Source organism: Phascolarctos cinereus, unplaced genomic scaffold (assembly GCF_003287225.1).
Source record: "Phascolarctos cinereus isolate Bilbo 61053 unplaced genomic scaffold, phaCin_HiC Scaffold_5;HRSCAF=322, whole genome shotgun sequence".
Taxonomy (NCBI): Eukaryota; Metazoa; Chordata; class Mammalia; order Diprotodontia; family Phascolarctidae; genus Phascolarctos; species Phascolarctos cinereus.
In genome coordinates, this window is record NW_027555958.1 from 69,713,800 (window position 1) to 69,735,693 (window position 21,894).

General features: G+C 36.1%; 2 protein-coding genes across 3 annotated transcripts in view; one reads left to right on the forward strand and one right to left on the reverse strand.

Moving 5' to 3' along the window:
- The window catches only part of SASS6 (SAS-6 centriolar assembly protein), a 32,123-nt gene extending 12,762 nt beyond the window's left edge, over nt 1-19,361 (forward strand). The window contains exons 9-17 of one of the 2 annotated variants that reach the window (XM_020999767.2): nt 2,059-2,253; nt 2,351-2,440; nt 2,525-2,704; nt 3,045-3,126; nt 5,273-5,409; nt 10,120-10,248; nt 13,442-13,536; nt 17,245-17,339; nt 17,450-19,361. In XM_020999767.2, the coding sequence (XP_020855426.1) occupies nt 2,059-2,253; nt 2,351-2,440; nt 2,525-2,704; nt 3,045-3,126; nt 5,273-5,409; nt 10,120-10,248; nt 13,442-13,536; nt 17,245-17,339; nt 17,450-17,547 (1,101 nt within the window). In that variant the 3' untranslated portion in view covers nt 17,548-19,361. Of the gene's footprint in view, nt 1-2,058; nt 2,254-2,350; nt 2,441-2,524; nt 2,705-3,044; nt 3,127-5,272; nt 5,410-10,119; nt 10,249-13,441; nt 13,537-17,244; nt 17,340-17,449 lie in introns of those variants that run through there. The other variant, XM_020999777.2, reaches the window with a different exon arrangement.
- Nucleotides 19,362-19,794: 433 nt separating this feature from the next.
- SLC71A1 (solute carrier family 71 member 1) overlaps nt 19,795-21,894 on the reverse strand; it is a 32,248-nt gene continuing 30,148 nt past the window's right edge. Inside the window, exon 12 of the mRNA XM_020999790.2 lies at nt 19,795-20,980. Within this exon, the coding sequence (XP_020855449.1) occupies nt 20,774-20,980 (207 nt within the window). The 3' untranslated portion in view covers nt 19,795-20,773. The remainder of the gene's footprint in view (nt 20,981-21,894) is intronic.

The window sequence follows — 21,894 nt, forward strand, 5'->3', positions numbered from 1 at the left end:
ATTCGTTTGTTTTGGTGGGGTGACAAATACTGATGGTTCGGAGAAAATCTACAGAGATTCTGGAAATTATATTAAAAAGGCTTCGTTAGAGACTAGAATAATAACATAATAAAGTTTTTCCCTTTTAGTCAAGGTCCAGAGAAGCAACTGAGAAATATGGCTCTCTAAATTTGAAAGTACTTGGTTTCTTGTAGCTATTTTGAATTACTCAGGAGCCTGGAAAGACACTAGTTTTGGAGTCTGAGAATCTGGGTTCAAGCCAGAGCTTTGCCATTTACTAGCTGTGTTACTTGGGATAAGTCACTTAATCTCTTTGGACTTTGGTCTTGTCATCTGTAAAAATGAAGATGTTGGACTAGATACTGTTTAAAGATTTGTAGGCCCTTCTTTTCCTATTGTCAACACAACTTTCTACCAAGACAGCTGGAAGTCACAATCTTCCAGAGACTGTTTTCTTATCTGTGATATGAGGGTGGCAGTATAAGTACTTCCTTTCCCATAGGATTATTGTAAAGAAATTGTTTGGTAAATCTTAAATTGTGATGTAATTGTGAGTTATTAGTTAATACTTATTATTGATGAAGCAGTGATCGAGCTCCCCTCAAAACTACTCCAAACAGATCTAGAAAACATGGTAGTCCAGATCATGATAGGGAAATCCAAAAAAAGTCAGTGAGTCATTTTTCCAGCCTAGGGCTTCTTAGGGAGACAGAGAGGTCACCAGACCCGGGGGATAAGATCTGGCCCAGAATGCTGTTCTGTGCAGAGCATTCCAATATAGAGAGAAGCTGTGTACCAGGACAAATGGAAGCCCCAGATGTATGCTGAAGCACCTTAACAAGGACAGGTGCCATTTGGCAGTTTTGTTGCCCACTACCTAATTATGGGTCACTGATATAAACATCTATACGAATAAGATGGGTTAGGGAACTGCTGACATTTGAACTTGACTCTCATCTGAACTTGTCAAAAGAGAAAGAAGAATATCTATACACAAAAAGTTAGGTACAAAAATAAATTTTAACAGGAAAATAGGAAGGAAGGGGGAGAAAGACTGGAAAGGAATTAGTGGGAGTGTAAATTAAGGGAAGGATTATTAGACCTAAGGAAAATAAACTAAAGGTGTAGAAAAATAAAGCTCTTTTTGAGGTGGCAAAAAATGGGAATTTGAGGGGGTTCCCATAAGCTCGAGAATGGCTGAGCAAAGTGTAGTGTATGGATGTGATGAAATACTATTGTGCTATAAGAAATGATGAAGGAGGGGCAGCTAGGTGGCACAGTGGATAGAGCGCTAGCCTTGGAGTCAGGAGGACATGAGTTCAAATTTGGCCTCAGACACATAAAACTTGCTAGCTGTGTGGCTCTGGGCAAAGTCACTTAACCCTAGTTGCCTTACTGAAAAAAAAAAAAAGAAAAAGAAAAGAAATGATGGAGGTTTTTATACAGACCTGGGAAGACTTTTATGAGTTGATACAGAGTCAAGTGAGCAGAACAATTTATACAGTGATAACAGTATGGTAAAGACAGTTTTGAAATAATTAGGAAGTCTGATCAATGTCATTACTAACTGTAATTCCAGAGGACTGATGATGAAACAGGCTACCTATTTCCTGATGGAGGTGAAGGACTGAGTTCAGAATAAGAAATATTTTTTTGCATGAGGCCATACAGAAATTTGTTTTGTTTGCAACATTATTTTGATCATCGAAAAAAAATATTGAAGAATTGTTAAAAAATGAGGCGTTAATTCAGATAAATAAAATTTAGGTCTCAAAAAGTTCTTTTATGTTTCTTGCTAAATGGTAGTCTTTTTAAAAAAGCCTTGTATTAGTTTATTCATATCTGTTGGCAAAGTTTTGGTGACTTTTCCTTAATTTGATTGTAAGGATTCTTTCCTTCTATAACAGACTGAATTATAAAACAGATGTAGATGCAGCACACATTTTTTTAGGCTCTTTTAAATTACTTGTACTAGAAACTTTTGACTGGTTTATATTTTCAACCTTATTATCTCTAATTAGAACCATCACATATTTATAATAATTTTATCTATTTTAGGAGTGCCAGAGGGCTAAGCAAGAAGTCCTCTCTCTGAGAAGAGAGAATTCTACACTTGATGCTGAATGTCACGAAAAAGAGAAGCACATTAATCAGCTTCAAACTAAAGTGGCTGTTTTGGAACAGGAAATCAAGGATAAAGATCAGCTTGTTATAAGAACAAAAGAAGCATTTGACACAATTCAGGAACAAAAGGTAATGTTAAAAAAAATTTAACTAATAAAACACATTAGTAAGTTGCACTTCTGCCAAGGAGCACAAAGGGTTCAAATTTAAATATTTTGTAATTCAGGTGGCCCTAGAAGAAAATGGAGAGAAGAATCAGGTACAGCTAGGAAAACTTGAAACCACAATAAAATCATTATCTGCTGAACTTCTTAAGGTTTGTTTTAAGATGTGTAAGAGAATTCTTCATGTATTCTATGGAATTATGTTTAGAAGTATATCTGATAAGACTGTTTCACAGGCAAATGAAATTATCAAGAAATTACAAGGTGATATGAAAACTTTAATGAGCAAATTAAAACTGAAGAATACAGTTACAATTCAGCAAGAAAAACTACTGGCTGAAAAGGAAGAAAAATTGAAAAAAGAACAAAAGGAGGTACAAGATATTGGACAAGCTCTCCGGAATAAAGAGCAAGAGGTAGTTAATGTTTAATAATTTTCAAAACTGTTTCCTGACTGCTTATGAAGATTTAATGTAGTCCTCTATAAATTGTAGCTATTGTTTAGGCATGAAATTCAATGTTGGAGAATTTTTTAAAATTTCTTACAAAAGAATCTGATTGGATTGCCGTTAAATATAATTAAACCATTAACTAGAAATAATGAAATTGCCTGTTTGAAAAAGTCAGGTATTTTGACTCAGCACACGTTACATTTTTATGTTTTTCATCACTTTGTTGGAATAAATAATTCCTTCAACTTGTTAATCCTATTTTAGCTTTTCCAGTACATGACTTAATTATATTGAAATATTTCAGGTAAGCAAATTGCAAGAACAGTTAGAAGTTACAGTACAAAAACTTGAAGAGAGCAAACAGCTTCTGAAGAATAATGAAAAATGTAAGTTTGTTGAATGAAAATAGCTAACGTATGGGTGGATGGCACTTTAAGGTTTACATTTCTAGGTATCCACTCCTAGCCTACCTAATTGCTTCTTTGAGAACAAAACCTCTCCATTTTACTTTTGTACTTAAGATTGTATTTAAATTTATTTTCCCTCAAGGAACTCAGTTTCTAATGAGGGGAGGTAACATGTAATATACGTATATGCATAATATATAAAAAATTACTATTGCAGTTAGGGAGGTGGGAGGTGGAATATCCTTCTCAGATCAGACTAATTTCCCACCTTTTTGTTAAGGATTTGGCTCAAATGCCACGTTCTCCATGGAGCTTTTTAAAAAAAAATTATTCCTTTACTCTTCTTATTATACACACTCATTTCACCTACCTTTTGTTATTGTTTGTGTATATGTTTCATTGTTACCTTTTACGAGACCATAAGCTCTTTGGGGGTAGAGACTATATCTAACTCCAACATCACTAGTGCCTTGTACACAGTTCAGTAAATATTTGTCCAATAAGTGAAAAAGTATTGTGAGTATGGTCTTTGATGATTAAAATTTTTAAATGAAATCCTGTAATTCTGTTTTTTAGTTTTCTTTATCCTGGGTTTTATTTTACATAAGACTGAAAAGAATAACAGTTATATGTCCAGTTTTGAATTTTTTAAAAAATACTTTCCAAGGTATCTGAGAATGCCAGACTTTTCCTTGCATTACAATCTTACTACTTTTTGTCACCATTCTCATGGCATTGTTAGATGACTAATGTTTGTTAATACATGTCAATATAGTAGGGGCATCTAGACTGTAACTCTGCCACAGTGCTATCTATCTCTGTGTAGGGAGGTTATCTGAGAGTGATTCTTTTTCTCATTTTTATTGTAGAGATATTGCATTTTGAAATTTATTTAATTTTTTAAATTTAGAATTTGAGGTAATGTTTATTTTGAAAATAGTTCTGTTATGAGTAGATTAAACCAGACCCCTTTCCCTTTTAAAATTCTTTGTTAGAAGGGATAGAGCTCTGGTGGGAGTGGGAAAGGAAATATTCAGAAATGTGGGCAATGTAAAAATTAATGATAACAGTAAAAGTAATTTTTTCAAAGAATAGATATACTTTAGCTGCCAGAGAATATTAAGGTCTGACCATGTCACCCCCTTAGTTAGTAAACACCAGTGGTTCCCTGTCTACTTCTAGGATTAAATATAAATTCTTCTGACCTTCGAAGTTCTTCATGACCTGCTTTCCACCTCGTGCCCTCCCCTTCCCACCCCACCCGCCTTTTGAATCTTCTTATATTTGTACCCCACCATGTACTCTGATCTAGTAACACTGATCTCTTTGCTATTCCACTAATAAGACACTCTGTCTCCTGACTCTGGGCATTTTTACTGGTTATTCCCCCAAGCCTCAAATGCTTCACAATTCTCTCTCCTGGCTTCCCTGGCTTCCATCAAGTCCTTAATAAATTCTGCTTCCCTCAGAAAGTCTTTCCTGATCTTAATTCTAGTGCCTTCCCTCTGTTGATTATTTCCAGTTTATCCATTCCAGTTTGTACATAACAATTTGCATGTTGTTTCTACCATTAGAGCATGAGCTACGTGAGAACAGGGACTGTCTTTTATTTATTTATTTTTTGTGAGGCAATCAGAGTTAAGTGACTTTCCCAGGGTCACATAGCTAGTGTCAAGTGTCTGAGGCTGGATTTGAACTCGGCCCTCCTGACTCCAGGGCCAGTCCTCTATCCACTGTGCCACCTAGCTGCCCCTGTCTTTTATTTTTATATCTCTAGTGCTTAGGTCAAGTGCCTGACACATGGTAAGTGCATAATAAATGTTTATTGACTGGCTGAAAGTTTCTACTGTGAAGTTTCAACAGTAGGTGAGAACTGACCTATATGGTGATCAGCAAATCAAAACATAACATTTTTACTTGGAAAAATTTATGTAATCCTATATATTGTCTCTGTTCACACATTAGGAGAGTTGGCAATGTTTTTTGCAATTCAAAAGGTTATTTTGAAGCTTAATACAGGTTTGTTTGAAACAAATGTAAATGTGTTTGAAATGTGTTTGAAACAAATGCAAAAATGGAAGGGCAAAGCAAAATGTTTGAATTTATTTGTTTTTCTTTTATGAAGTAATCACGTGGCTAAATAAAGAACTGAATGAAAATCAGCTAGTAAGAAAGCAAGACCTATTGGGATCCTCCACAACTCCAGCTGCTCAGCCTGGCAACACCACCATCAGAAGTGGAATTTCTCCTAATCAGAACATGGTAAGATTCAAATTCATATCAGTTAACTTCTATGATAGAGTCAAACACAGATATATCCTGTAAGCCCTTTACTGGGAGACTTCCTTCCAAGTTTTCATTAATGATTACTACTGCAGTTTGTTTATTTTGCAAGGTCCAAATCCATCTAATTGTATTATAGGCTTGCACAAGCATCTTTTCCATAAGAATACTATTTAATTAATGTAAATTATCAAGTGCTTGGCTCAAATCTAACTGTAGCTACAGCATTTACTGATCTACCCATGTATTAATAACCCTTTTATAAAAGGAAATGAGATTAGTCAGACATGACCTTTCTTAACTGAAGCCAGTGCTGGTTTTTTGTGACATTACATCTTTTTCTAGATGTTCACTAACCATCTCTTTAATGAGCTGTTCTGAATTTTCCCAGGCATCAAAGTCATTGGCCAATAGTTAATAGATTTCAGTGCTTTTCCATTGAAAATCAGGACATTTGCACCTGTCAGCTCCTTCAGTGCTTCTTCCGTTTTCCATGATCTTTCAAATTTAGCTGACAGTGGCTCAGCACTCACATCATTTTTTCAGTATTTGACAGTGTAGTTCATCTGGGCCGGATGATTTGAATTCAGCAAAGGCAGGTAGGTGCTTGAACTCTTCCTATCACCTTGCTAATATTGGCATTCATTTTCATATTAGCCATTTTACCTTCTCCTTGGCAAAGAAAAGAGGAGCAAAATAAGGATTGGTTGTTTCTACCTTTTCTCTGGTACTGTCTTCATCACATTCTTGAGGGGCAACAGTTTTCTTTATTCTCTGATCTTCCTTTTTTCCCAGGATAGCTTTTTAGAAGCCCCTTTTTATCCTTAGCTTTTCTTGACAGCTTATCTCATTCTGTGCTGTAGCACTTCTAAAACTCCTCTTGGAGTATTAATCTATGCTTTTGTATTCATTCACCCAGTTTCTTATCCGCCCGACTCTTCAGACAATTACTGTTTTTCTTCATATCAGAATCATTTTTCTTTGTGTCTTCTAGATTGCATTCTTGAAAGTTTACCACCCCCTTGACCTAACTTTCCATATAGAATTTTAGACTGTAGTATCCTTCCTATTTTTCCTACAAACTTTTTGAAATCTACCTTCACCAAATCTAGAGTATGTGTCAGACTGTGCCTGGCCTTCCTTTTTTTCTCCCCCTCTATCACAGAAGATAGAATGGTTGCCCTGTTTACCCCCAAGATTCCTATCTTTTCTACTGTAACACCTTTTCCTCCCTGTTGGTGAAAATCAGATCCAGATTTCTCCTTTGTTAGATCCTAAATCTTTTGAAGGATGAAATTATCATTATGGCAAGTCAGGAAATTATTACCCTTTTTAAACTTCATCAGGACCAGATTCTGACTGTTCTTCCCAAGATGTTCATCACTTGAACCTACCTTTCCTCTAGCTATTGTTCTCAGTCTCTCCTTATAGTTAAACTTGGAGAAAAAGCTATCTGCCTTTGTTGCCTCCATTTCCTCACCTCCCATTTACCTAACCTCTTGAGAGTTCTAACCTCTTTACTCAACTAAAACTACTCTTTGCAAGTTTACCATGATCTCTTCATTGCTAAATCAAGAAAAGTTAGTACTCATCCTTGACCTTTTTCTGGCATATGATACCACTGTGTCAAACCCTCTGCCTGGATACTCTTTCCTTCCTGGATTTTTGCACCACTACTTTCTCTTAGTTGTCCTCATATTTGGTTGACCTTTTCTTCTCAGTCTCTTTTGCTGGATCATCTTCTGTGTTCCGTTTTCTAACCATTGGTGTGTCCTAAGGTTCTATCCTGGACTCCCTTTTCATCTCTTTCCATCCTTTTGGTGATTTTTTTATCTTATAGGCTCTATCATCTCTGTGTAGATCCCTTCCAAATCTATCTGTCCAGCAGTAATCTTTCTACTGCTCTCTGGTGCTTCATTAACATCTGTATGTCTTATATCTTCAGCTCTATGAACCATAGGTACCTCAGATTCAACGTGCCAGAAAGAGAATTATCTTTCTACCCTCAGTCTGCTGCTCCAAATTTTCCCTTTTCTGTTTTTCTTCATACTTATACTCACTCAGGTTCATAACCTCACTGTCCTCTTGGACTCTTCTTTTCCTCATCACCAATGTCCATTCAGTTGCCAAGTCTTATGAATTTTTCTTCTGCTGAATATCTCTATTCTTTTCTCCACTTACATGACCACCATCCTATTTCAGGTCCTCATTGTCTTTCAGATGGGCAATTAAAACAATCTCTTAACTGGATTTTCAGCTTGCTGTTTTTCTCTCTCAGTTCCATCTTCCACACAGCTTCCAAAATAATCTTCTAGTAGAATGTAAGTTCTTTGAGGACAGGAACTCTTTCTTGTTTTTTTCTTCTGTCTTTATGTCCCCAGTGTTGGCACGTGTTAAATGTATAAATGGTTGTGGGAATTTGAATTTCCAAAGTACTGATTCCTTCCATGATTTATGAAAGAACGAAGCTCCTCTACCTTAACCTAATATCCACATCAGGTATACCTGCCCTTCCACTGTGCCCCCTGGAATTTCCTACCATAAGTAACAAATTTGTTACTGTAGACCTCTCCTTCTCTTGCTCCTTTCATATTTGGGCCGCCCTGAGACCTGGCTCCCCACAGATGACTGTATCCTGGCCATCCTTTCCAGCGTTGGTTGTACTTCTCTCCCCCCACCCGCTTCACTGGTAGTGGAATCGGTAGTGGAATTGTCATTTCTCCCTCTATAACCAGCACTCGGTAACGTTTCCTGCTTCCAGTTTACTCTGTCCAAATGTATCATCCTATCCAGGCCCTGGGGGTTGTTATCTACCAACCCATAGGACATTCTTCCTCATATCTCACTGAATTCACTATCTGGGCTTCTGTGTCCCAACTCCTTCTGTCATATTAAGAGAACTTCAGCATACATGTTGATGTTTCCTCAGATACTGTTTTCCTGGTTCTTCGTTTTGTTCATCTACTCCACTGCTCCACAGAGACATAGTCATACCATTGATCTTATTATCCGCAGGTGTTCTGCTTCCCTGTTTATGAGCTCTGCAATTGTTTTATCTAATCATAATCCTTTAACATTTCATCCCTCCCTCTGCCTTACAACCCCTAACAGTAATTCTTTCTTCTTGTGGTGACTTCCAGTCTTTCTACTTTTAGAGCTCATCACAATCTGGCTCCGGTGTTTCCTTCTATAAACACTGTACATTTCAGCTAGACTGGACCACTGGCTGTTTTCCAAACTAGGCATTCCATTGCTCTCTTCCCTGCTTTAGTACAGGCTGTTCTTAGTGCCTGCCTTCCTTTCTTCCTTACCTTCCCCTACTGGACTCCCTAGCTTCATTCAAGGCCTAACTCAGGAGCAGCCTCTTAAAGTGTAATAAGATCATGGGTTTAGAGCTGGAAGGGACGTGGGAGGCCAGCTAGTTCAGCCTCTCTGGTTTTATAGATAAGGAAAATAAGTCTTGGAGAAGTTAAGGGACTTGGCCAAGAGTACATAGAGAGTAAGTAACAAAACAGGAATTTATACTCAGGGCTTCTGACTGCAAATCCCATGCTTTTCCCACTAAAACATCCTGCCTTTGGGGAATTTTTGTGATTATGCAGCTTTTAATGTTCTGTCTCCTCAAATTTAAAAAAAAATGTATATATGTTCTATCAGGGAGTGTAAGCTTGAGGGCAGAAACTAATTTTTAATTTTGTCTTTGTATCCCTAATACCTTGCACATTTCCCTCTGCCCCTCATTCCCCTGGCCTAAAATAACTGGACCTTACTTAATGTATTTTCTCTTTTAAAACAACTGGCTGTAATGTGGAGTATCTCTAAAGAGTAACATGAAAGGAGCCTAGAAGGAAAGGCTGGAGCCAGAGTATGAATACAGTTAGAGGTCATGAGACAGGGGGAGGGATGAAATGTTAAATGATTTTGATTAGATAATTAGATGTTAGCATATGGTTTTTTTTTAAATAAGTTACTTAAACTGAAATTTTATTTTAAGTTAAATAGGGTGAATTTAAATTGACAAGGGAAAAACAACACAAAATAATGTCATTCCACAGAGAAAAGACCTTAAAATATAAATATTTAGTGGAAATGACAGTAACAAAAATTTATAGTTACAGGATAATTAGTTGGTTAATTCGTATAATTACCTACAATGAAATATTGAGTTTCTCTCTATGGGCTATTCTGGACCAAGGATGAGCCAGACACTGTTGACTCTGGTAAACAAGGCTAGGCTTCAGGGCTGAGGTAACTTGGCCTTAGAGGATAGGGTGAACAACTATGTATCTTACTATTCTGTGGGTCAGCCAGGTGGCATAGTGGGTAAAGTGCTGGACTTGGAAGTGAGGAAGACTTGAGTTCTAATAGTGCCTCATATTTACTAGCTGTGTGACCCAGGACAAGTCACTTAACTTCTAAGCCTCAATTTCTTCATCTGTAAAATGTAATTTTTGTTATTTAAAATGTTATTAAATGTTATTTTCTTGTTATTTAGCTTTAGTAGCTTAAAACTGCACTAACACTTTTGGGGCATGCTGTATATACATAAAGCACTTTGCAAAACTTTAAAGGACTTTAAAATGCTAGCTATTATTTCCATAACTTACTGGTGCTTACTGTTAAGTAGTATTAAGTAATACTATTTATAGCTTTCAATTTCTCTTAATTTCCCCTCCACTTTTTTTTTAGCTTGATAACAGACTACCTCTTCCAAACTGTGGAATTGGCTATCCTGTTTCTTCTGCATTTACTTATCACAGTACCTTCCCTCATCCTGTAGCTTCGAAAAGCACTGCTCATCCAGTTTCTGGACCAAAGGTAGCTATTTTATTTCATTTGTAGATGGAGATTTTTGTGTTTAATTAAAAGCAGAATTAAAGACTCGGCATAGCACTTTTATATTTTAAACAGTACTTGAATATTTCTTCTTGGCCTCCTCCAAGATAAACCATATAACTAGGAGTTGATAAATGCTGCTATAATTCTGAAGTCTAATAACACCTTTCTTCATAAGATGTCCCATGGAAAGAGAACTCCCAGTATAATTGGAATTGACCATGTGACACTTAAAAATATATTTATTCATTCAATATTTGTCTATGGTATAATAGTCTATTGCCTGGGTTAATGGGATAAGTTAATAAATTAACTGTACATTGGCAAAGGAAGGATGTTCCTTAAAGTAAATACTAAGATTAAGTGATTTTTATTAAATCATTTTTTCTTTCAAAATGTACCTTTGAAATTTTGATTCATTATGTACATTTTTTTTAACATGCAGCTTTTCAGGAGCTTAACATAATTTCCAAAGTTTGCCCAAGATATACTAGAATCACCTGCTCAGAGGATATACAAAGTGTGACCATAAAGTAATGAGATTGATTTTATTGTATGGCAGAGGAGTAAACAGGGCAGGGGTTTTATTTCATCCTCTAGCAGCAGTCCTGTCAAGGTCAGTCAGTAAGTCCTAGGCTAGAAGCTGTGATGAATTGAATTGTATATGGTTTTTCAAATAAAAACAAGTTGCCTAAACTAAAATTTTAAGTTAAATATGCTAGTGATACGCTTGAAATATTATAAGAAGCATAGGGATGAAACGTTCAGAATTTTTGACAGCAGTAAAGTTCAAAATGTAGAGAGGATCTAGAAATAAAATTTCACATTCAAAAGGGACTTCAATGACTAATTCATATTTGAAAAAGTCAGTAGGCATTATTAAGCACCTAACATATTCAAGGAGGAAACAGAGAGGCAGAAGACAGTCCCTGACCTTGAGGAATGCACAGATAGTGTATTGAGGGACAGGAGCAGACAATTACAGTCGAGCTATATAGGTTTTCAAAGCCAAGCAGAGGATTTGTTATTTGATCATGGAGGTGTTAGGGAACTAGTGGAGTTTATTGAGTAAAAAGAGTGACATGGTTGAACCTTTGATTTAGGAAAATCACTTTGGTAACTGAATGGAGGATGAACTGGAATAGGGAGAAACTTGAGGCAGGCAGACCCACCAGCTGCCTGTTGCAGTAGTCAAGTGTGAGGTGATGAGGGCCTTCACCAGTATCCAAGGAGAGAAGGGGGCCCTCTTGCGCTTATTTCACCTGTAAAATTTTAGCCTGTGGGGTTGTACTTATCCTTTCTTTGATCTCTTTGATACCTGCTATCACATAGTCTATGTTATTTGTCGATTATACCTAGTTTTCATCTTTTCTGTCACAAATTTTAAGAGGTAGTAGTCATTTTTCCTTATGTTCCCATCATTTCTGTAACCATTTCTTCCCCATTATTAGAATCAGATCTAAAGTAGAAATTGCCCTAATTAGTTCTTCCACTTTTAAAAAAGAGAATGAAATTTTAAAAAAGGATGAAATGGTAATGAAAACAAGGCTTATCTTTTGTTAGAGAGACCCTAATAGATAGCTAAATAATTCAAGTCTTTCATCATACTGTGTTATGCCTCTGTACTAGGTTTTTGATGTTTCTTAAATGCCTCATCTGTCTTATTTTTGTTGTGGTAATCTATAGTATGCTTCAATGACAAATTTATTTCTGTTCCTTCTTCCATTGAGCTTCACTGAAACACCTTTCATGATATTTCTCAGTTCTGGTTCCTGGATTTCCTCACGTGAACATGCCTGCTTAGTAAATAGTACTATCTCACCCCCTTTTACGTACCCTGTTGGTTTTTTCTCCACATAAAATATGTCCATCCAGAACTCATATTCCAAACATGGGTTTCACCTTCCATGTCTTATTGGTACCTTTGAGGTCAAATTTGCCTCTTTGTATTAAGACTTCCAACTTTGATGTTTGTGATATCATAAAAAGACAACATTGATTTACCTCTATGACCTAGGAAAATGATGAAAAAGTCAGACTTTGTTAAAAATGATAATCATTATGACCTTTTTTCAGTTCTTTATGATTACAAAACACTTAATTTATCTCCCACAGTAGTGTTGTGAGGTAGATAGAGGTAATAGTATGCAGATGAAGAAGTTCAGGGTGAGAGATATTTAAGCGATTTATCCATCCATGCTCACCCTACTGATAAGTGGTAGAGTCAGGATTTGAATCTAGGTTTTCTGACTCCAATTTCAGTACTCTTTCCGCTGTCCCATTCTACAGGGTCAACTGGAAGTGGTTAATAAGTAATATTTGTTGTAGAAACTCATTTATTCTGAAAGAAAACTTAACCCAAACATTTTAAAGGTTATACTTTTCACTTCTAGTGACAAATAGAAACAGCAAAGGATTGGGAAACTGGAGAAAATAACATATTTTTGAAGAAAATAGTAAGTAATAAGGAAATAATGGTCTTAGAAATATGACCCAGGAATAAAACATCCAGGTTTATAGGGGAAAACTTATAGTACTCTTTAGACCTAAGAAAATGAACATGTAAAACCCATAAAAAAAGACTTGGTTGGTTTTAGCTTTGACCTCAACAGTTTATCTGTAGAGTTCATTTATCAAGGTCAAAGATGAGTAAATCATATTTATTGTGTAGAAATCCTGACATGTCTCAGGTGAACTATATTAGAGAAGAATAATGAATCACGGACATTTAGTTTCATGGGAAAAATATTTTGTTTCCCCCACAGTAAGTGAAGCATGGTGATGACAGCAGCCTAATGCTTGGAAGTTAATGTCACTGAGGCTTAGAAGCTAGCTTGGATCATCACTGACCATCCAATTTATATCTAGGGGTGATTGGCAGATAGAAATTTAACAACAATAACATCTTGGACTTTAGCTACAGTTTATTAATGGCTATTGTCATGTAATTCTGGTGCTTTAAATAAATCTCCTTACTTTATAGTCACAACCTTTTATGTACAGCTTAGGGAAAAAAGGAGTATAACGTTATAATTTAACCTTACATATAAAAAGATATGGGTAAGTTAGTAAAAGACCAGTTGTAGTTGGATTTTCTAGGAGAAAAATAATTGTACAGCAATATGCTATTAGTTTTCATAGCTTCAAATATATGAAATGTTTTGTCTTTTACCAGGTTCAGTTTAACTTGCAGTTTGCAAAAACAAATACTTCAGGAGATATTCCTTCAGGAGGATCTATTAATATGCCTCACTCAACTGATAAAGAGAAGTAAATATTTTTTTATTTTATGTAATTAAAATATTGCATATTGGCAGTTATATTGTAAAGTCAATTTTTTAGATTTACTATGGCAAGAGTTTGTGAACATAAACATAAATCTATTTATCTCTTGAATGTAAATTATTGGTTACAGATTAAGTGGAAATAGTTCCCAGCATTTTTGGTTTAATCATATGTTTGAGAGATTTCTGAAATGTAAGAACATCTGGTTTTTTCTGGCATTGTTGAAGATTAGATCAACAAGCATTTATTAGGCACTTACTTGCTGGGAATACAAATAGAAGCAAAAGAAACAGTCCTGGGGCAGCTAGGTGGCCCAGTGGATAGACCATTGGCCCTGGAGTCAGGACGACCTGAGTTCAAATGTGGCCTCAGACACATAACACTCACTGGCTGTGTGACCTTGGGCAAATCACTTAATCCCATTGCCCAACAGGGGAAAAAAAAAAGAAAGAAAGAAGGAAACAGTCCTCAGGGAGCTTGAAAAATGTGCAAGTGCCCAAGTGTGTGTATGTGTGTATGTGTGTGTGTGTGTCTGTCTGTCAGGGAAGGAGTGGAGAAAGAAATCCAGAGTGTCAAGATCAAGCTTCAAGAAGAATAGAGTAGTAAGCATGGGTGGTCTGGGCCGTTCTCTAAAATGGATGTTCCAGGAACTGACCAATCAGAGGAAGGGGCCACACAGGGCCATTGTTTTCCATCCTGCTACTTGCCTGGACTTAATGTTCTTTAGAAGCTCATAGTGCTGTAAGATATAATCAGTTCTGAGACTAATTTCCTCAGATTTTCCATGAGGACTTCATCATATGTTCCTCCCACCCCACCCTTTTCAGCTTCTTTTTTTCTGTTGTCTTCCCCAGTTAGTATGTGAGCTCCTTGAGGGCAGGGACCATTTTGCTTCTTTTTGTGTCCTTAGTGCTTAGCTCTTACCACGCTTCCCGGCACACAGTAGGCACCTAATAGATGTTTGTTGACTGACTCTGAGGGCAGAGGAATCTTCATTGGGAGAAGCCAGGAGGAGTGGAAGAATATTGTGAGAAGGCTGATACTGCCTAGTGGCAGAGACATCTTTCAGAGTAAGAAGGCTGCAGGGGCATGATGCTGAAAGAAATTCAAAGAGTCAAAAAAAGATGGAGAGGAATGAAGGAGATAATTTTAATGGCTCTTTTGCCCTGCCTTTGTGGGAACACCCTTCATTGTTACAGATTCTTCACAAGGATCCAAGATGATAGTCCTTTCTCTAGCGATTTTTCCATTTCTTGAGCACCATTACAATGTCCAGACTATACCATTTTTTAAATTTCTTCTTGCTGTGTGAGAGGTTAAGATTGAGGAAATAAATCACAAATATGGCATTGCGAGATATTTAACGATAGGTGATTTTCTGTCAAGAGTTAAGCAGCTAATCATTTTTTGACTTGACTTAATGATTTCATCTGTCAAAAGATGGAGGCACTAACTAAGGGGAACTTTTATTGTGAACCTAATGCTCTTTGAGAAGAAAGAATATGATAGAAGGGAGGAATATATCTTTTTCCAGACTTTAATTTCTTGTTAGGTTGAATATGACAAACATGAAGCCATTAAACAGAAAAAGAGAATTGTATATGAAGCTTGAATCTCTATACAGATAGCTTGTTTTTTAAAAAATATATAATAGATTTAACATTTGTTCTAAAGCTTTCCTGTTTTTTTTTCTCTGAAATTTCTTCTTTTGTCTTCTGTGCAGTTTAAAAAATGTTCCATTGAGATTTTCTTTCTCTTCTCTTTTTCTGGCATTGCTGTCACTAACCTTACTACCTTACCTCCCCTTCCTCCCTCATAAAAAAAAAAATCCCTCCTTTATAGCATAAATATGGTCAAGTAAAAATACATCCATATACCATGAATTGTTCAGCCCAGTTGATGGGCACCAGCTCTTCGATATAACAAAAATTAACTATGGGGTGGGTAGGCTACTCTAGCTGAAGCAGTAAGGCATCCTGAAGGAAAGACAGGTGACAGCGTGTTCCAATCAAGTCAAACCACCACTACTTATTCTCAGACCCTTAGGGAGATGGCACAGGGCCCTAACCCAAAAGCTTTGGGAATAGCAGTGCTCCCAAGATTGTTGGCCCTGCATCTAACGCAGGCTCTACAGCCATTATTAAGGTCATCTATCACCATGAAGAAGGGGCCCATTTTTCTTGCCACCACCTCCTGCTGACCAATGATCAGGTAAGCCTAAGAGCTCTAGGAGGGGCACCATCCCAGACCTTACTTCTACTCCAGCCACCATCTTAGCCACCTGTATGGAGATGAGACCTGGCGTCTGCTTCTGTGGGTGGTAGAACTTAGGCCTCCTCAGAAGCCATACCTACTGAAGATCTGGAAAATAAAGTTCTCACTATGAAAATCTTTGGTAGATCAAATGAGTCATTATTAGAAATGGATGTTTTTTTTTATCAGTACAAATGACTTTATTAGCATCTACTTTGACAACTGTATCTTAAGGAGTATAGGACTATCCATCTTGTGGCTGACACCTGTAGGCGTTGTTTCTCCAATTAGAACAAGCTTCTTGAGAGCAGGGACTGTTTTGCTTTAGCAGTGTTTTGTGCAAGTGGTAAGCGTTTTAATGCATACTCATTTAACACAAGTACTTTTCACAAGTGTTTTCTATGTATGGGTCCCTTCCCTCCACCCCCCTTTTTTTAGTTTCTTTGGAGATGTGTCCGGTAGTGGTAATGCTGAATAGGAGGGGAAAATTTGAGAGTTCAGAGAGGATTAGTAGGATCCCCTTTACATGTTACAGGATTGCACAATTCTCGTGACTTCTCTGTAGCATTTGACAGTTTCTCTTCCTGGGTACCCTCTCCTCCGGATTTTTGGGACACTTTTTCTTGGTTCTCTTTTCTGGCAACTCTTCACTCTTCTTTGCTGGCATAATTATCTATGACTTGCCCCCAGTTATGGGTTGTTTCTCAACAAAGTTCTGTCCTGTATCTTGATGTGTTTATCCCCTCTCCAGTCTGGACTTTGGATGAACATGATAGTTGTGTTCAAATATTTGAGGGACTGACATGTGGATTGGATTTGTTCTGCTTTGCCCCTCAGTAATGAGAGGAATTTGCAAAGTGGGACATTTCAACTTGCTCTAAGGGAAAAGTTCCTAACAGCTCTCTGTAGTTGAAATGGATTGCCTAAGGAAGCAGTGGATTCTCCTTCACTGCAGGCTTTCCAGCCAAAGCTGTACAGCCAGTCATACTGTTGTACAGGAGATTCTTAATGTGCTGGCTGGATGGATAAGGCCCCGAGGGCCCATCTGACTTGGAATCAGTGAGTATGGCCAGGGTTGAGCAAGCTTTTTTTCCAACGCTGTCACTTTTTACTCAGTATAGCACTAGCCTTTAGTGTTTCATTACTGCCTCTGCCTACCAATTGGTCTAATCAAGTGTTTACTCACTGGGCACTGGTCAGCTTCTTGTAGATTCCTTATATTGGTTCATCTTTTGTAGGAAGTGGTATTAATCCTTATTGATGTCTTTTTTCATTATTCACTTCCTATTTTCCAGCCTATCACATAAAAACCATTTCTTTCCTCATCTAAAACTGTACTTTAACAGAATTCAACCTTTAGTTACAGAGCTTCATTGGATTTTACTAAGGAATAATCTGTTTAAGAAAAAAAAATTAAGTACTTTTTCTCCCTTTGATTAGTGGTGAAAATTTGGGCCTGGAATCGAAATATTTGAAGAAAAGGGAAGATAGTATTCCATTACGAGGGCTTAGTCAAAACCTCTTTAGTAATCCAGGTAAGAATCTTCTCAATTATTTCTAAATTGGAGTTTCCTCATAAGTGTGATTTAAAACTTCACGGATGTATGAAATCAAGGAACTAATATTTGTTTCCCACGACTTACAGAACATCAGAAAGATGGCTCTTTAACAACAGTACAAGCTTCAGCAAAACCTGCAGTGCTCCCTCCTTCTGTAGCTTCGGCATATTTTCCTGGACAGTGACCAGACCTGCAGCTTTGCTTTGTGAAGTATTGAGAGAATGGCAGTGGTTCTGGTTCTGGTCTTAACATAGCAACATAAATGCAGCAAGATAACTCTGCCTTTGACTTCAGTGATTGCTGACGATTTAGTGTTTTAATCCCACAAAGAGATGCTGCCTTGGCTGTCTGTGGAAAATATCACGGAAGAACTGAATTTGGACTTTGACCTTGGTCTGTATTTCCCAGGTAATGGAATATTTAGTGCCTTTTCTTTTTAAGGAACCTTGGCACCATTTTTGAAGGTAATATATATTTTATTGAAATAAATGTAGAAGGCTATAACCCTTTTAAGTGAGAGCAATTTTAATATAAGACCAAATAGTGCTGCTAGCGTTTCCCATATGGAGTACCTTATCTAGCAATTGAATAGGAATTCTTGAAAGTATTGATAGCCTACTGGTTTTCTAATGGAAAATTTAAAGAGTTTTATATATGATTTCATAAAGATTGTTACATTGGAACATTGTTCTAAGATTTGATAGAATTAATTTCATTATTAAGAAATCAGTGTAATTCTTACGGTAAAAGTTTAGCCAGCTGTGCAAAATAGTTCTTGTAGTTGATTCATCAATACATGTGACTTCCTTGAAACCTAGCTAGTGATGTAAAACCTTCTGCTCATTTTAGACAATGTTGCAAAACCAACAGCCAGATTATGCTGAAATGTCATCTAAACTAACTTCAAAACACTTTTGGCCTCCTGTATTTATCAAGTTTTTCTTTAATTTAAAATTTTTGCAGAAAAATTTTTATCAGGTGGCCTTTTGTCTAAATATTTAATAGCTATGCAAAACTTGGAAGTCTTGTTAGAAAATGAGTTTTTTCCCCTCAGCTTTTAATACAGATATTGACTAAGCCAAGAAAAGTTAACAGTGGAAACTTACATGCAGTACTAGACTGTGAGCACTATTAATTGCCACAGAGTATCTAGGCACATTTTCAATGGTAACTATTTTCTTGGGACTGTAATTTATATTTATATTATGCCCCCTTCCCTCCTCATTTTCACCAATATTCTTCTCAATGCAGTTAATTCCTCAGATAATTTGTACATGACTGATAAATTCTAATTGTTAAGCATGATGGTTTTATTACACATAAGCATTTTAAAATGTACAAATTAGCATGTTTGAGAGATAGAAATAAGTGCCAGCATCAGTAGGTGACATATTTTAAAAGATTAGTTAGAGTCTTAGGTGATTTTGCTATAAAGCCCTTTCCAGGATTTTGAGTCTTACTTAATTTAAGATCTAGGGGAAAATTGCTGTGTAAGACAGTCATCCTTTTGGAGGAAATTGTAGCTTATTAATTATGCTTTTAAAAAAACTAAGATGGTATAATCTTCATGCCTACAAGTCTCCTATTTTGTTGAGCTGTCAGGCTTAAGTTACAATCCTATAATCTTTAAGATACCATAATAGTAACATAACTAGATTACGGTGACTTAAATGAAATGTGGATTATGAAGCAGCTTTTTGAAAGCAACCTTAGAATGTTATTTGTAAATATTGCATAGTACATATTTATAAATCGAATGTGGACATTGGTTAGTAAAATTGTTACCAAAGCATTTTTTAAATGCTCATATTTTTTTCTTATATCTGACAATAGAAACCATACCAACTACTTGGTGGAAGTTTGCCATGAGTTATTTACTGTGTTCTACCTCTTAAACTCTTCAGTTGTTTTGCAGTGTAAAAGTTGTACATTTGTTTATAAAAATCAATGTTATACATTTAATGTATATTACTGAAATATTAAAATGGTTTTTGTTCAGTGGTATATGTCCCAAGTTTATTAAGAATGGCCAAGCCAAGCTTTTAAAGGGAAATGAGGTTGTATTTGTACTGTAAAGTTTTATATACACATGTGTGTGATATATTCTAACAATATACATACACCCTAACAGTTATTGTTAGAGTTTGTGTATATGTGTGTGTGTATATAAATATATATATTCTATGAATATATATAAATGCTGAAAACCTTACAGTACAAATATATGCATATGATGTGTGTGTGTGTGTGTGTGTGTATATATATATATATATATATATATATATGTACGTATGTATGTAATGTGTATGTGTGCACAAACTTATATGCTACAACAATTTAACAATAGTATATTTACACTCCCCTCACCCTTCCCACCGTACTCAATCATGGTCAAAGTTTTAAGAAGTAAGCAATAACCACAGACAAGAAAAACATTTTAAACTATACATTTTATACACAATTTATACAAAGTAACATTTCTTAAATAATATAACTGGACACAAAAATATACACTTTAGAGAAATTCACATCAGTAATTATTATATAAAGCTCTCTTCTAGGGTCCTGAAAATTTAGGACAAGCATTAGCTTTGTAAAGTGTTACTATGACAATCCTGAAAGGCCACTATATCTATACAAAGATATCACATTGACATTTTCAAGACTATCAGTTTATTGTATAATTTATAATTTCTGTATTCAAGTGTTGAGGTCCTTGTGATTATGCAAACATCAGAACAACAGTGGTATACGAAAACTATTTTTGGAAAGCTGTGCTTGAGCCAGTAGAGTCTTGGAGGCTCTAAACACCCACCCATTTAAATACCAAATGGTCTGATAACTATTTCATATAATGCCCTATCTCCCCCCCCAATGCACTTATATATCTCTTTAAAAATTACTGTTCTGCAAGCAAGCTTAAAACATGATTCTGCATTTAGTAAAAAATAAAAAAAAGTAAAAAATGCAAAATGTTTTGCCTTTTCCTTACTTAGTGCATAAGGCTTTGAATCACTAGACCCAAGATTTTACAGCATTAAAATAATTGGGTCTACAACTATGCTACCTACTAGTGTCTCACTGAGACTCAGCATAAATAGAATTAAAGCTCAACACCTTAAGGAAATGGATGCAGAGGCGTATATGCCATGGAGATTATTCATAGATAACTTTTTCCTTTTTTCCAGAACTAAACTTTAAGGCTTTATATAAAGTTTAGTGGCAAAAGAATGAAGTGAAACAAAATTTTTTAAGTGACATCTTTGGAGAACTGTTCTATTTTTCATGCATATAAGTTACTTAAGACAACCGTATGAAATGAAATTTGGATGAAAAGGGAATATGCATCCAGAACTGCAGGTGAAAAACCAAGACCTAGGAGCTGACAAAGTTTTTCCCAGCATCTATTGTCATACATTTGTGTCCTGAAGCAATGGTTCTTTGGCTTCCCCAGGAGCCTGTGGACTATGAGGATGGCTATGACCACCACAATGTTTTTTCCAACTGCCAGCTCTTACATTTAAGTTGGTATGTTCTGGGATAAACAAGGCAACAAGTAGAGCCAGGAGAACAGAGCAGGCTCCAAAGAGAAATGGGGGGCCAGGAATGATGGAATTCTGGGGAAAGAAAAAAATAATTAGGATTTTGCAAAGAAAGTCTCATCTGTTCATAAATTTCTCTCTCTTGTAGAAATAAGGGGGTTGCTATTTCTAGTCTGTTTTAAGGACATCGTTTCTTCCTCTTAGCCATTAAGTCTTCACAAGTTTGGCTTTGAAATGGTGATATGAAAGTAGTATTTTCTGATAATTATTATAAAATCCTTGCCAGAAAGAAAGGGGGCAGTGTTGAGTTATCATTTACAGATTCTGGACTTAGAAAAAAATGTAAGGAGATAAAAAGATATTTTTCATCCAGTATTATATCTGAAAGTGGGATTCTTGGTATAACTAGGTATTTTGTGAGCACCAAAGAAATACCATCAGACTTTTCTGTTTCAGAGAAACAGCTAAGAAAGTCTTGAGGGACAAAGTTGAGGGGAGATGGTAATAGAGAAGAAGGATCGAGATTATTATTTAGATTATTCTAAATGCAGGGAGACATCAAATCTCCAAAGTCCAAAGCAGGCAAAGGAATATAAATATTTGTTAAACTGACTGTAGAGTTTCCCTGTTTGGAATAAGTGTAACAGATTAGAAAAGAAGTGTTTAAATAAAAAGAATATGTAAGTGTAGTCCTACTTTCCTCTTAGGTTTATAAATATTTATACCCTAAACTTACCTGTATAGTAAATGTTATTTTTCTACCTACAGACAAATTAACAAATGCTTTTTACTTAAATCACCTGAACACTGAGGTGTAAATCTAAAGCTCACTTGTCAAGTGGGAAGAAACTTGGAGACTATTCATATTGGCTAAAGTCATGACCTGCCTTTAAATGGATATGATGAAATTGTATAAATAAAAAGATTCACCATAGCACAAATGGCTTTCTACTAGTAAAACTCAGTCTTGCATATAACTAGTTGGCTTT